Source organism: Schistocerca serialis, chromosome 11 (genome assembly GCF_023864345.2).
Source record: "Schistocerca serialis cubense isolate TAMUIC-IGC-003099 chromosome 11, iqSchSeri2.2, whole genome shotgun sequence".
Taxonomy (NCBI): Eukaryota; Metazoa; Arthropoda; class Insecta; order Orthoptera; family Acrididae; genus Schistocerca; species Schistocerca serialis.
In genome coordinates, this window is record NC_064648.1 from 186,008,908 (window position 1) to 186,022,651 (window position 13,744).

The window sequence follows — 13,744 nt, forward strand, 5'->3', positions numbered from 1 at the left end:
TCTCTATCAACAGACCAACGCTTTCATTTGGTAAGTTACAGCATATTTGTTTTTTATATAGATAAATACTTCTTGTAGACATTTCAGTGTAGAGAGGTAGTCATGACTAGACTGCGGATTTTAGGCAAAAACCTATTTTGTTCCTGAATTCCTATTTGCATAAAAATTTGTACTTATTCGTTTCATGACTATTTACACTTAATAGCGTTAATTCTATAGGACCTAAAAAAGCCTATTTCGACGTTAGTGCCTATTTTGGCCTATTTCGGCTTTAATATCCTAAGAAGTGCCTATTTCATCATATAAGACAGTGGCTCCAAGTTTTTCCACACTATACGACAGTTGGAAAAGATATTTTCTGCCCAGCGTGCAGCAAGGTGGCTAGAAGCACTGCCATTAGTCTATTCCTGCAGAGTCAACTTTACGTAAGAATTATGTGGATTCAGCTTACAATGCTGCATTGCACAGAATCCGAGAAGATGTTGGAGAATCTTGTATATGGATTTCTGTGGATGAAACTACTGACAGTCTTGGCCGTTACATTGCAAACCTGATTATTGGCAAGCTAGATCCAGATGCTCCATCCAGGGCTCATTTGATTTACTCAAAACAGCTTGCAAAAACTAACCAACAAACAAAAGCAAAGTTTGTGAACAATGGGCTTAAGGTGCTATACCCAAACGGAGTGGATGAGAATAAGGTGCTTCTGGCCGTCACTGATGCTGCTGCATATATGAAAGCGGCGTTTCAACTATTAAAAGTATTCTACCCATTGATGCTGCACGTAACTTGTGTAGTGCATGGGATCAACCACATAGCAGAGCAAGTAAGGCTACAATTTCCTAAAGTAAATAAAATAATGTCAATGGTGAAGAAAATTTTTGTTAAGGCACCATCAAGAATACAGGCATTCAAAGAACAGCTTCCAGATGTCCCATTGCCGCCAGAGCCTGTTGTCTCCAATTGGGGCACGTGGCTGATGGCAGCAGAATACTATAGTACGCACCTCTCAGTTGTCCAGAAGGTTGTTGAAAATATACCGGAGGATGCTGCATCCGTAACTGCAGCAATGCATTTACTCAAAGATTCTTCTTTAAAACAGGACTTATCTTACATTAGGGCCCACTACACATTTATGACAAGAATAATTTCACAATTAGAAGGCTCAGGGAGACCTATCTAAGACAGTATTTCCTTGCTTGAAGAAGTCAAAATGAAAATTAATGAAGTGCCAGGTGAAGTAGAGGAAAAAGTACGGGCAAAATTGCAAACGGTTTTGTAGAAGAATACTGGCCTGAAGGAGTTGTGTGCAGCTGCCGACGTACTTAGTGGAAAATCCAGCACTCCTGACTGCAGCATTCCTGTCCAACATGTGCCGAAAATGAAGTACGCCCCTGTCACATCTGTTGATGTAGAACGTTCTTTTTCAGCGTATAAGTTGATTCTGACTGACAAGCGCCACAGTTTTTCACTAGAAAACCTAGAAAAGATTTTGGTTATTTATTGTGAAGCCAACTATGGTCAGAATATGTGAAACTACGAATGTATTAATTAAACCATTGCCACATCTTTTTACGGAGGTCTTTATCTTGCAGGAACTCAAAAATATTTGGATATGTTCAGCATTAATGTTGTAGATTGCTGTGCTCTGTAACTGTGTAAATATTCATTCTCGTTGTTTTAATGACTAATAAGATGTTCATACTGTCAACACCGTGTATTTTAATCTATTTTTATTTTCTCTGCATCATTTTTATTAGAGCCTATTTTAGGTTTTATATAGCCTAAATGAACTACTGAAGGAGCCTATTTTAGGTGCCTAAAACACACTTTTTTACGACCTAAAAATCCGTGGTCTAGTCGTGACTGTGGCGGTATCTCTGTCGCAGGGCCGGACGAGAAGCCGGCGGGCGGCAACAGGTTCTCGACGCGCCACCAGGCGGACGGGAAGCTGACGCACGTGGACGGTGAGGCGGTGTCGCTGCTAGGCTACCTGCCGCAGCAGCTGCTGGGGCGGCCCGCCTTCGACATCTACCACCCGGCCGACCTGCGCGGCCTGCAGCGCGTCTACCGGCAGCTGGGTGAGTCTCCCAGCACGTGCTTTTACAGGTCGACACTGTGCTTCCCGTATTGACGCACTTTGCATGGGGCTTGCTGACTGGTGTCGGTACTGCAACATTCTGCCACGTGCTGTGTGCCAAATAATCTGCTGCCGCACTCTGTGGTGACTTGTGGGGTCTCCTGCCGTGTCCCATTCTGCTAATTGGGCAATTAGTTACGCACGGATGAAGACAGTTGTCGGATGTACCTAAATACAAGTGGTGTCTACCCTGTTCTTTCTAACCCTAAATTCCTGTGACATAGAGGCCAGAGACACTTGTCAGTTTTGTGGCACTGACTGTTGCTGTTAAAGAGGAGAAAGTTCTGACAAGGGAACATCCCCATCGCACCCCCCTCAGATTTAGTTATAAGTTGGCACAGTGGCTAGGCCTTGAAAAACTGAACACAGATCAATAGAGAAAACAGGAAGAAGTTGTGTGGAACTATGAAAAAATAAGCAACATATACAAATTGAGTAGTCCATGCGCAAGATACGCAACGTCAAAGATAATGTAAGCATAGGAGCACCGTGGTCCTGTGGTTAGTGTGAGCAGCTGCGGAATGAGAGGTCCTCGGTTCATTTCTTCCCTGGAGTGAAAAGTTTACTTCCTTTATTTTCGCAAAGTTATGATCTGTCCGTTCGTTCATTGACGTCTCTGTTCACTGTAATAAGTTTAGTGTCTGTGTTTTGCGACCGCACCGCAAAACTGTGCGATTAGTAGACGAAAGGACGTGCCTCTAAAATGGTAACCGAAAACATTTGATCGCAAGGTCATAGGTCAACCGATTCCTCCACAGCAAAACACGTCTGATATATTCTATATGACACTGGTGACGGCATGTGCGTCACATGACAGGAAAATGTTATCGACCCACCTAACTTGTACACTTGGCGAATGGGTAAAAAGATTCTTCTGCCTTGCCCGATTTAGGTTTTCTTGTGGATGTGATAATCACTTCCAAAAAAGTGATGAAGACATAAGAGTTTGTCACATAAACTGCAACAAATGAATGCAACAGTTTCACAGTCGCACAGTTTTCCCTGTGCTCTGTCAAATCCTGCATATGTCCAAGCAAACCTGAACATGACCTGGAATTTTGGAGAGCGAAGTGATTATATAAAAAATTAAACTTTTCACTTGAGGGAAGACTTGAACTAAGGACCTCTCGTTCCGCAGCTGCTCACGCTAACCACGGGACCACAGCACTCCTGAGCTCACCCTCTCCTTGATGTTGCCTATCTTGCGCATGGACTACTTAATTTGTATATTTTGCTTATTTTTTCATAGTTCCACACAACTTCTTCCTGTTTTCTCGATTGATCTGTGTTCTGTTTTCAAGGCCTATCCACTGTGCCAACTTATAATTAAATCTGAGAGGGGTGCGATGGGGAGGTTCCCTTGTGAGCAGATGATAATGGAACACGACAGAGATGCTGAATAGAAACATGATTGAAGCCTCCAAATGGAACAACAGTACTCAGAAATGTCTTTAACATGATACGAGAAGACAATGAAAATTCACTAAGAGAAACAGTTGAAAAAAATGAGATGGCACAGTAATTAAAACAGAAAGAGGTTGAGCAAACACTCAAAGATTTCTATGTAAGTTTGTGTAATTCAAAAGATAAATCAGAAATGTGTAAGTAATAATGAAGATAATGGTATCCCAGAAATAACACCAGGTGAGCTATACATAGTTGTTCAGTGTGTGAAGCATGGCTGGGAAAAGGTGAGGTTACAATGGCAACGATTTCAACCGAAGCAGAAGTCATTAAATGGTAACTGCAAAAAATATTTACAGGATGTTTGCAAAGGAAGACAGTTCTTCAAAACCAGAACAGCACTTTAATTACTCTACTTGAAGAGAAAGCAGATTAAAATAACATAAAAACTGTACCCCATTAGCATCATCTCTTTTATCTGCAGTTGAGATGGAGGATACAGAAAAGAATGTCAGGTTTCATTCATTTGTATGGGATTCATAGATTCTGGGAGTGCTTTTCACTTAGTTCTAAATAAATAGGCATCAAAAGCCCTCTAGAAACGAGGCTTCAGTGTTGTCAACGATACCACGCTGATTAATGTAAACTAGATTATAACAAACTATGGACTGTTAGATGCACCTTAATTTTTAAGCAAGTTTTAAAAAAAAGATTTAACATTTTTACCATTTTTATTATTAAGAGTGCAAAGCCCAACCAAAAAAAAAGTTCTTAGTTTATAAAATTGAACTGACCTTTAAAATTTTTGAAAATTATCATTTCAACTTTCTTCTTCTTTTTTCTCTTTGTCACACCATATGACTGCCTTTTATTTTTTTTTCCATTACGAAACTAACCACTAACAAAAATATTGTACTGTTACCGCCAAATAGCTTTCAATTCAAGTTCACGGGCACCATAGACTGCAATGACGCATCATAGGCTAGACAGTGTGTTCTGGGTTTGTGATGTAGGGGTAGCAGGGAGACAATGTTAGCAAGCTTGTGAATCCCCACAGCTCATGTTCATCACATCGGTCCACTGCTGCTGCCTGTTGAATCCGGTGTTGCCAGATAGAGATAAATTTCCTGCGGCATCAAATATATCACCATTTTTAATACTGGTGGAAATTTTAAATCAAACACTGGACACACTTATATTTTTGAGTATAACAGGCACCTGAATTTTGGAGGCAATTTTTCGAAGAAAAAAGTGTCTCTCATAGTCTGTAAAGTACAGTATGTTGAAGAAACGGCATCCATTAGATTTCACTAATGTACCGGTAATGAAAAACACAAAATAAGGGGACTCGGAAGTAGGGGGATCCACATCACCAAAAGTATTCATAGCAGCCCTCTAAGAAGCATTTAAATCCTTAAATTAACATTGTAATTCTATCAGAGACAGCAAAAGGTTTGGAAAACCAGTTGATCAGAATTGATAGTGTCTTGAAAAGAGTTCATAAGATAACATCAACAAAAGTAAAGTAAGGTTAGGGGAATGTAGTCGAATTAAATCAGACAGTACTAAAGAAATTAGATAGTAAAAGTAGTAGATGAGTGTTGCTATTTGGACTGCAAAATATATGATGGTGGCCAAAGTAGAGGGTCTGGCAACTGAAATGAAAACATTTCTGGAAATTTGTTATTGTCTGATATAAATTTGAGTGTCATGAATCTTTTCTGAAGGTATTTGTCTGAAGTATAGCCATGTATGGAAATGCAACGCGGGTGATTAACAGTTTAGACAAGAAGAGAACTGAGGCTTTTGAAATATGATGCTATAGAGATGTGCTGAAGGTTAGATGGGTAGATCGTGTAACTGATGAGGAGGGGCTGAATCGAGTTGGAGAAAAAAAGGAATTTACATCACAACTTGACTAAAAGAAGAGATTGGTTGACTGGGCATATTATGAGCCATTAAGGAATATTGGTAATTTTATAGATTTAGAAAAGGCTTTTGACAGAGTTCGGTGGAACACGATGACGGATATCCTGAAGAGGAAAGGAGTAGATTGGAAAGAGAGACGACTGATACAGAATCTATATTTACACCAGAAAGTAAGGATAAGGATTGGAAATGAAATGTCAGAAGGAAGCACCATTGGACGAGGTGTCAGACAAGGTTGTTGCCTTTCCCCACTGTTGTTTAATGTATACCTTGAAGAGATTATTGCGAAAAGCTTAGATGGGAAAAGGGGAATATGTATTGGTGGAAAGAGAATAGAATGTATAAGATTTGATGATGACACGGTATTAGTGGCAGAAAGTGAGCGGACAGTGAATAACATGCTAAAAGATCTGAATGAAGCTTGTGTGGAATATGGGATGCAAATAAACACAGCAAAAACAAAGAGTATGGTCATCAGTACAAGATACAGACTGTCCAATATTAAAATAGGACAATCTACCACTAGCCAAGTAAGTGAATTTAAATACCTCGGAAGCACAATAACTGAAGACTTGAGATGTCACCAGGAGGTGAAAATTCGAATTGCCATAGCGAAGGAGGCATTCAACAGAAAGAGGAGTGCCATGTAGCAAATTAGATAAAGGACTAAGGAAAAAGCTTGGCAAATGTTTTGTCTGGAGTGTGGCACTATATGGGGCAGAAACATGGACACTGAGACGAGAGGATGAAAAAAGGTTAGAAGCATTTGAGATGTGGATGTGGAGGAGAATGGAGAGGATAAGCTGGATGGAAAGAGTGAGTAATGAAAGAGTATTGGAGAGCGTTGGTGAGAGAAGATGTCTGTTGAAGGTTGTAAGAGAAAGGAAAAAGAACTGGTTGGGACATTCATTGAGAATGGAGTGCTTGCTAGCAGATGCTATGGAAGGACTGGTTTGTGGGAGGAGACTGAGAGGAAGAAAGAGATACAAGATGATAGATGACATAACGGGAAGAGGAAATTATGCAGACCTGAAGAGGATGGCAGAAGACCGGACAGCCTGGAGAACTACCGTGTGAAAACCTGCCTTTAGGCACAACACTGATGATGATGATGATGATGATGATGGTAATGGTAATGGAGAGAAGTGTTGGGGTAAAAACTGTAGAGGGAGACCAAGAGATGAATACAGTAACCAGGTTCAAGTGGCTGTAGGTCGCAGAGTTTATGCAGAGATGTAGCCTGTACAGGTCAGACTGGCTCGGAGAGCTGCATACCGCTACTGACAACAAAAAACTAGGAAAATGAAGAAGGAATAGCATGTGGATGTAGCTTTATGTTTGTCTCGTGTTTTTCTCCACTAACCGACCATTGCAAGTTAGCGGTTGCCTTTGCCCAGTTTTATTTCTAGAACTGGCCAGGCATGCTAGGTTTGGGTGATATTGTTCCCTCTGTGCGATGCGCTTGAGCTGCTTCATTCACTGCTGCCTCCCACCCACAATTCACAAAGGCACCGCCACTGCATGCCGCTTGCCACCCACACGCCGGATTCCCCAGCCCGCCATCCATGTGCACTACATTGCAGCGTACACACTTCAGCCTGTGACACGGGGTCATCGTCTTGACCGCCATCGCCCCAGCTCGTGATTGCAGGTAGGTCAAAGGTGTGGCACTGTACCTCCCGATCCGAGTGTGATCCTCTGTGCCCATTTCCTAGCCACTGCTTTATCTAATGCTGTTTTATTGGGGGTGTCACGTCCACAACTGTATGTCTGCTTTAACGGGGTGCCATTTTCGGACAGTCGCAAATGTTGTCAATACGGTTCTTGCGTAAGATGTCAGATGTTGTGAAATTTCACAGTATTTTGTCAGCATAGCTGACCGACAAATGATACGCGTAAATAGGCCAGGTTTAGCAAGGAAGAAAGTCATCTTACATCAAGAAAATGCGCGCCTGCACACAGGTGCCGTCGCCACAGCAAAATTACGCGAACGAAGTTGCCGCAGCTGCCTTATTCACCTGATACGGCTCTGTCAGACTTCCATCTCTTCCCGAAAGCGAAAATTTTTCTTGGTGGGCGAAGATTCAGTTCAGACGAAAAATTGATAGGTGGAGTTGACAGCTATTTTGCAGGCCTGAAGGAAACTCATTTTTGAGATGGGACCAAGGCACTGGAACATCATTGGATCAAATGCATTAATATACAAGGAGGCTACATTGAAAAATAAAAAAGTGTTTCAGTGATGTAAGTACTTTTTTTCTATTCTGTTCTGAGAACTTTTCAAACCACCCTCGTACATCGGACAAACTTGTCGCCCAACGGAGGACAGATGCATCGAGCATCGATGACACGCGTGTCTTCGCCGACCAGAGAAATCTGCAGTGGCCGAGCATTGTCTCAGTACAAGACACGTATGGGATACGAAATGACCAAAATTCTCTTGTCGATGTCCTCTTATAAAAGAAGAGAGGAAATTTGCAACTCAACTAATCTGCCAAACAATCACACAGGATATCGACTTAGCACAGCATGGGATCCAGCACTGGCCACGTTAATATCACAATTATCGCAAGGAAGAACTGTCGGTCATTCGAGGGACGATGCAGCTGTGGCAACAGAGATATCCGAATAACAACAGCGACAGTGGACATACACCAGTATGGACACGTATATTGGTATGCGGCTTCCGACAGAGGCTGCTGGGGTCATCAGCGGCAGAGCACAGTCTCTCTTTATGTGTCAGAGGTGTCACTTCATCATCCGACAGGTGGCGTTTCTGTCTCTCTCTTTACATATCTGGTGATCTGTGCTGTTGGTCACAGTATTTGGCACATCCGTGCCTGTGCAGTTTCTTCTCAGACTGACATAAGTAGGAGGCTTCGGTCACAATCTCGGCAGTGAGTTCACCACACCGGAAGGTGCCGGTCAGTTGCATTGATGATAGTGTAGTGGTTAATAAAAAAGAAAAAGAGAAGAAAAGAAAAGGTTGAAAATGTGGGAAGAAATGGTGAATAAAAAGGGGCTTTTAAAATCGTAAATGACCGTGAAAAAGGGAAAGAATGAAATGCAAATCGGACTTCATATTACAGAAAAGCTATCGGACTTCGTGATTAGGAAAAGCTATTGTTGGGGTGATCCTTGTGGCGCTTCTGAGCAAAAGTCAAACCAATTTCCACAACAAAAATTATTTGAAAAAAGACAGAGAATAACCAATGTGACTAACAGGGGGAAATGGCGTAGATAAGAGTTCATTCTTTACCATGTTAACATGTCTTCTTTCGTGTGGCGTCCAGGTCTTCAAAAATCTCCTACTTCATTTCTACGTGAAAAGTCTGCTCCGAAATCTTGCAATAAGTTTCATTGTCCAGGAATTTCTGATGTATACAAAACCGTCTTGATATTAAATACAATTTATTTTACATTGCTTCCCTCCTCCAAATGTCATAACAACTTCCACAATATGTCTACTCATTAATAAGTTTTTTTCGTCTTCATCAGATCACGTCTGCATTAAGCTTCCGCTCTCAAGAGACAATAGACGGATAGAAAACAAAAAAAGACTTACAATGTTGGTATTGTCTCTGCCGTCGAGCGCTCATACTGCTGCGACGGTATAATTTATGTCCGAGGGAATGAGTGTAGCGCGGCAAAATTCAAAGTCCCGCTACAATAGGGTGACCAGATGCAATTGTTTAAAAAGGAGGATAAACAGCTTCAAAAAGGAGGACAAAGGAAGAAAAAAAGAGAACACATCAAACGGGTCAGCTGCAGATGAGTATACCACCCGTCAGTTTTGGACAAATCGAGTGACTTCCGGGAATTAGCGGTAAAACTCGTAGTTAATTGTTACTAATGGTCAGGCGGTGGTTAACAGAGCAATATAAAAAAAATTAAAAACATCGATTGTGGTGACAGTGTGGCATCAACTGTTTTGTTATGTCAACCACACGGAATTGTTTACAAAGCGAAAAACGTAAGACCATTCACCTCACTTCATTCGACGCAGCGCTACCAACATCTACAATTCAAGCAGTAGCTGACGACATGTAAACTGCACTTTAACCTTCCGAATACAAATAAACTGAATGACTATGAAACAATGAAATAAAACCATGACATTTAATCTGTCGAGTTTGTTCTTACCTTTATTGGCCACTGAGACGTACGTTCCAAATCCACATATCTTACATTCCGCTTCAAATTCATTTCTCCCTTTCTTGAAAGCCGGATATTTGCAGGAAAGGACATCATAAAATGTACACTTAGGCATAGCCAAATATTTTACATAACTCACTCGGTTAAAAATTACACTCACAAATCACACATGCACCACAGGAAGCGAAGCCAATACATAGCGAAGATACGAAAGGGGAAAATTTTAAATAATCGATATTTGCATTTGCATTTGCTTTTAGGTCGATTGACGATAACATCGACGATCCTGGTGCCACCTACTAACAGCGCCTTCGTGCGTGTTCATCACGAAGGCTGTGCCAATAGTTAAAGTATTTAAGAAAAGAGCAATAGAATGCGACGAATTGTAAATTTAACTGTACTACGCTCAACTTTGCGAAAATGCCGGACAGTGTAAAAATCCGCCCGGACCCCGGACAAAGAGCTAAAAAGGAGGACATGTCTGGATTAATCTGGACGTCTGGTTTCCCTAATTGATGACATATGCTGAAATTTCACATCGTCAGACATCTTGCCCGAAAACCACATTTACAAATAGTCCGTCAGTAAAGCTTCAAACAACATATTAACAAATGTGCTCTGAAATCTTTATTTCTCAAAAAGAGAGTCATTGACAGATGTAGATTAACTTCAAGGGTGGCTTTGGAAAAGGTCTCCGGTCTCTTGCTGCTGTTAGATATTAATGAATTTGCGGACAATAGTAACCGTTTACCCTCTCACTGACTGGTGTGTTACATTTGCTGTGTGGGATGTGCCCGAGCTGCTTGCTTCGTTTGCTGCCGCCTGCCACCTACAGCTTGCAAAGGTGCCACCACTGCATGCCACCTACTAGCCCTGGGCTAATTGCTTCTGATTCCTGCTTGGCACTTACCACTAGATTGCAGCCACTGTTAGCCGCCTACGCATCTCCGGTCTGTGAGGTGGGGCCGTCATCTCCACTGGTGTCACCACAGCTTCAAACTGCAGGTCGGTCAAAGATTAAACTCTACACTGCGCTGCGCTTCCCTATCTGAGTGTGAGTCCTCTGTGCCTGTGTCCTAGCCACTGCTTAATCTGGTAATGTTTTGTTGTGGGTGTCATCTCCATAACGTGGGTCTGACGCTATCAGTAGGCAGTTACAAATGTGCTGTAAAACCTGTACTTCTAAGATGGGGAGTCATTACCAGATGTAGAACTAATTTCAGGTGTGCTCCAGGGAAAGGCTCCAAGGGGGACCCCTGCTGTTGATGTTGTATATTAACGACATCACAGACAATAGTAACCTTTGACTTCTTAGGCCGGTATTACACTATCAAATTTCTTTGTCAAATTTCTTTGTCAGAAATCTTTGTCAAAGATATTTGATGGTGTGATAGGGAACTTTGTCAAATGTCGTCCAATATTTGATCAAATCTAGGGCCTCGCTGTACATTTGATCAAAGAAGTCGGTTTTCTTCTGTTCCCTGCAATGTGACATGTTACCACATGGAGCGCTAGCATCGCTGCAGTGTTCTGTCGTCTGTAGTGTTTTTATAAACATTGCCGGTAAATACAATTGGTGAGTGCTGACAACTACAAAATTAATAGAGATGTATGAAGCTGATGAGGCGCTTTACAACGTGAGGCACCCTGAATACAAAAATAAATTACGAAGATTGGAGACCTGACCTGACCTGACCTGACCTGACCTGACCTGACCTAACATAACATAACCCTCTCCTGTAGCAAGGTATCGGAGTGTTACAGTGAGCCTGTCTTCTGAAGATGTAGCAGTTCTTAAGTGAATACTGTGCTTTTTGATATGAGGATACACTTCATTAAGCACATACAGAAATGTATGCTCATCCATTCTTAAGTAATTGATGTACGACTTGCCGTCCTCCACTATAAGCTCACGTAACAAGTTTTGTTGAATGCTTTTATCGTGTCGTCGTAAAACCCACGGCTTCACCCACATATGTTTCCTTTTTTTTTCCCCACTCCTCTTCCGCATGTGCACACAGTGCAATTGTGGTACATGCAACTGCTGCAGTTAATAACAAGTTGTTGTTGTCAGCCATCTTGAACTTTGACAAAAAATATGCTGACAGTGTAATACCCCTTCTAGCGCTACGTCAAAGATCTTTGTCAAATATATTTGACAGAGTATTTTATGACATCTGTGATCAAATCTTTGACAAATAAATTTGATAGTGTAATACTGGCCTTACAGATGATAAGTTGCCTATAATGAAATACTACTTGCTTTAACTGTACAGAAAGGTACAATTGCGCACTTCACAAAACAAAAAAAAACAAAAAATACTATCTTTTAACTGTTATATCGGTGAGCCACAGTTGCAACCAGTCAACTCGTATAAACATCTGAGTGTAACAATTTTTAGCAATAAGAAGCAGAACAAACACACGGGCTCAGTCATATGCAGAGCAGGTGGGAGACTTTGATATGTTTGTGGTATAGTTGAAACATGCAGATTGCATACACAACTGTGCAACCCAGCCTAGAACACTGCTCAAGTATGTAGGATCCATACCAAATACGTGGTCATGGGAGAGAGCATTTGGGTGTCTGTGTGGTTGTGTGTGTGCATGAATGTGTGTACTATTGCCAGAAAAAGATGTGCTCAAAAACTATTGTGAATGCTGTTTACCGTTGTGTGTTTCTGTGCACCCATGCATCGGTCTGCTATATGTGAGTAGTTGCCTTTCCAAATATTTGTTTTATGTGGTCATTTCACACCAGGTTGCTGTAAATGGTTATGCATAGATATTTACTGTTGTTACTGTTTCCAGTTATTTATTTGCCATTAGTGTAGTACAGTAGTAGTGAATCTCTTCAACTGTTTATGTGCGGTACGTCAGTTGCCAGTCTGTACACCAGTGACTTATTTTCTGCAGTTTTTCCTGCAATCCACAACAGCTGTCTGGCATTATTACCTTCATATAGGCAACAGCATTGTGCTTCCAGTTTTATCCACTAAATAATTTATACATGATGTTTGGAAACTCATGTTACAAATTTCTGGGACTTGTTGATGGGAGTGAATACATAATATTTTGAATTGGAATCCATGTCTGGGAATGTAGAATTTCTGTTTTATTACGGTTTCAGTTCAGATGTTTAACTCGTCTACTTCTGCTTGAGGAATTAAATTAGGTGTGATGGAATACAGTTATTAGGTAACAATTGAAAAGGAATCAAAATGAAAAATCCATTTATCACTTAAGCACATTTGTTTGTATTAACACACAAACATTATGTTCTGTGCAGATAGTATGCTGGGTAAACATGTAATTTTTAAATGTACATGCAAAAAAATGTGCTTCAGTTATAAATCAGTGTTTCATTATATTTCCTTTTGAATTGTTGCCTAATACGAGGGCTATCCACAAATGTACATTAAGTTTTGGAATTAAAAATAAATAAAGTATTGGAATTTTTTTTGTTTTATACAGATGAAAGCCACACTTAAATACTACTTTTCTACGTAGTTGCCATTTAAATTAAGGCACTTACCGTAGCAATGGACGAGCTTGGAAATTTCTTCGTCGTAAAATTCGGCCGCCTGCGCCTTCAACCACGTGGTTAATCAGTAACCCGGTAGAGATACGATTTTTGTGGATTTCCTGGAAAGAGGCACTGCAATAAACTCTCAAAGGTATTGCCAAACTCTGCACAACCTCAGAAGAGCAATACAAAACAAGCGCAGGGGAAAGTTGGCCTCAAAGATCTTGCCGGTTCACGACAACGCCCAGCCCACAAGGCAAATGCCACTCGTGAAGTTCTCGAATCTTTTAAGTGGGAGTCGTTTCCTCATCCGCCGTACCGTCCCGACCTGGCACCGAGCGACTTCCACTTATTCCCAGCAATGAAGAAGTGGTTGGCTCTGCAGCGTTTTGATGACGAGGCACAGCTTCAAGAAGAGGTAACCACGTGGTTGAAGGCGCAGGCGGCAGAATTTTACGATGAAGGAATTTCCAAGCACGTCCATCGCTACGATAAGTGCCTTAATTTAAATGGCAACTATGTAGAAAAGTAGTATTTAAGTGTGGCTTTCATCTGTATATAATAAAAAATATTTCCGATACTTTATTTAT

General features: G+C 41.2%; 1 protein-coding gene across 1 annotated transcript in view; it reads left to right on the forward strand.

Moving 5' to 3' along the window:
• The window catches only part of LOC126426626 (period circadian protein), a 195,944-nt gene that overhangs the window by 106,188 nt on the left and 76,012 nt on the right, over positions 1–13,744 (forward strand). Inside the window, exon 8 of the mRNA XM_050088515.1 lies at positions 1,890–2,081. Coding sequence (XP_049944472.1) covers positions 1,890–2,081 — 192 coding nt within the window. The remainder of the gene's footprint in view (positions 1–1,889; positions 2,082–13,744) is intronic.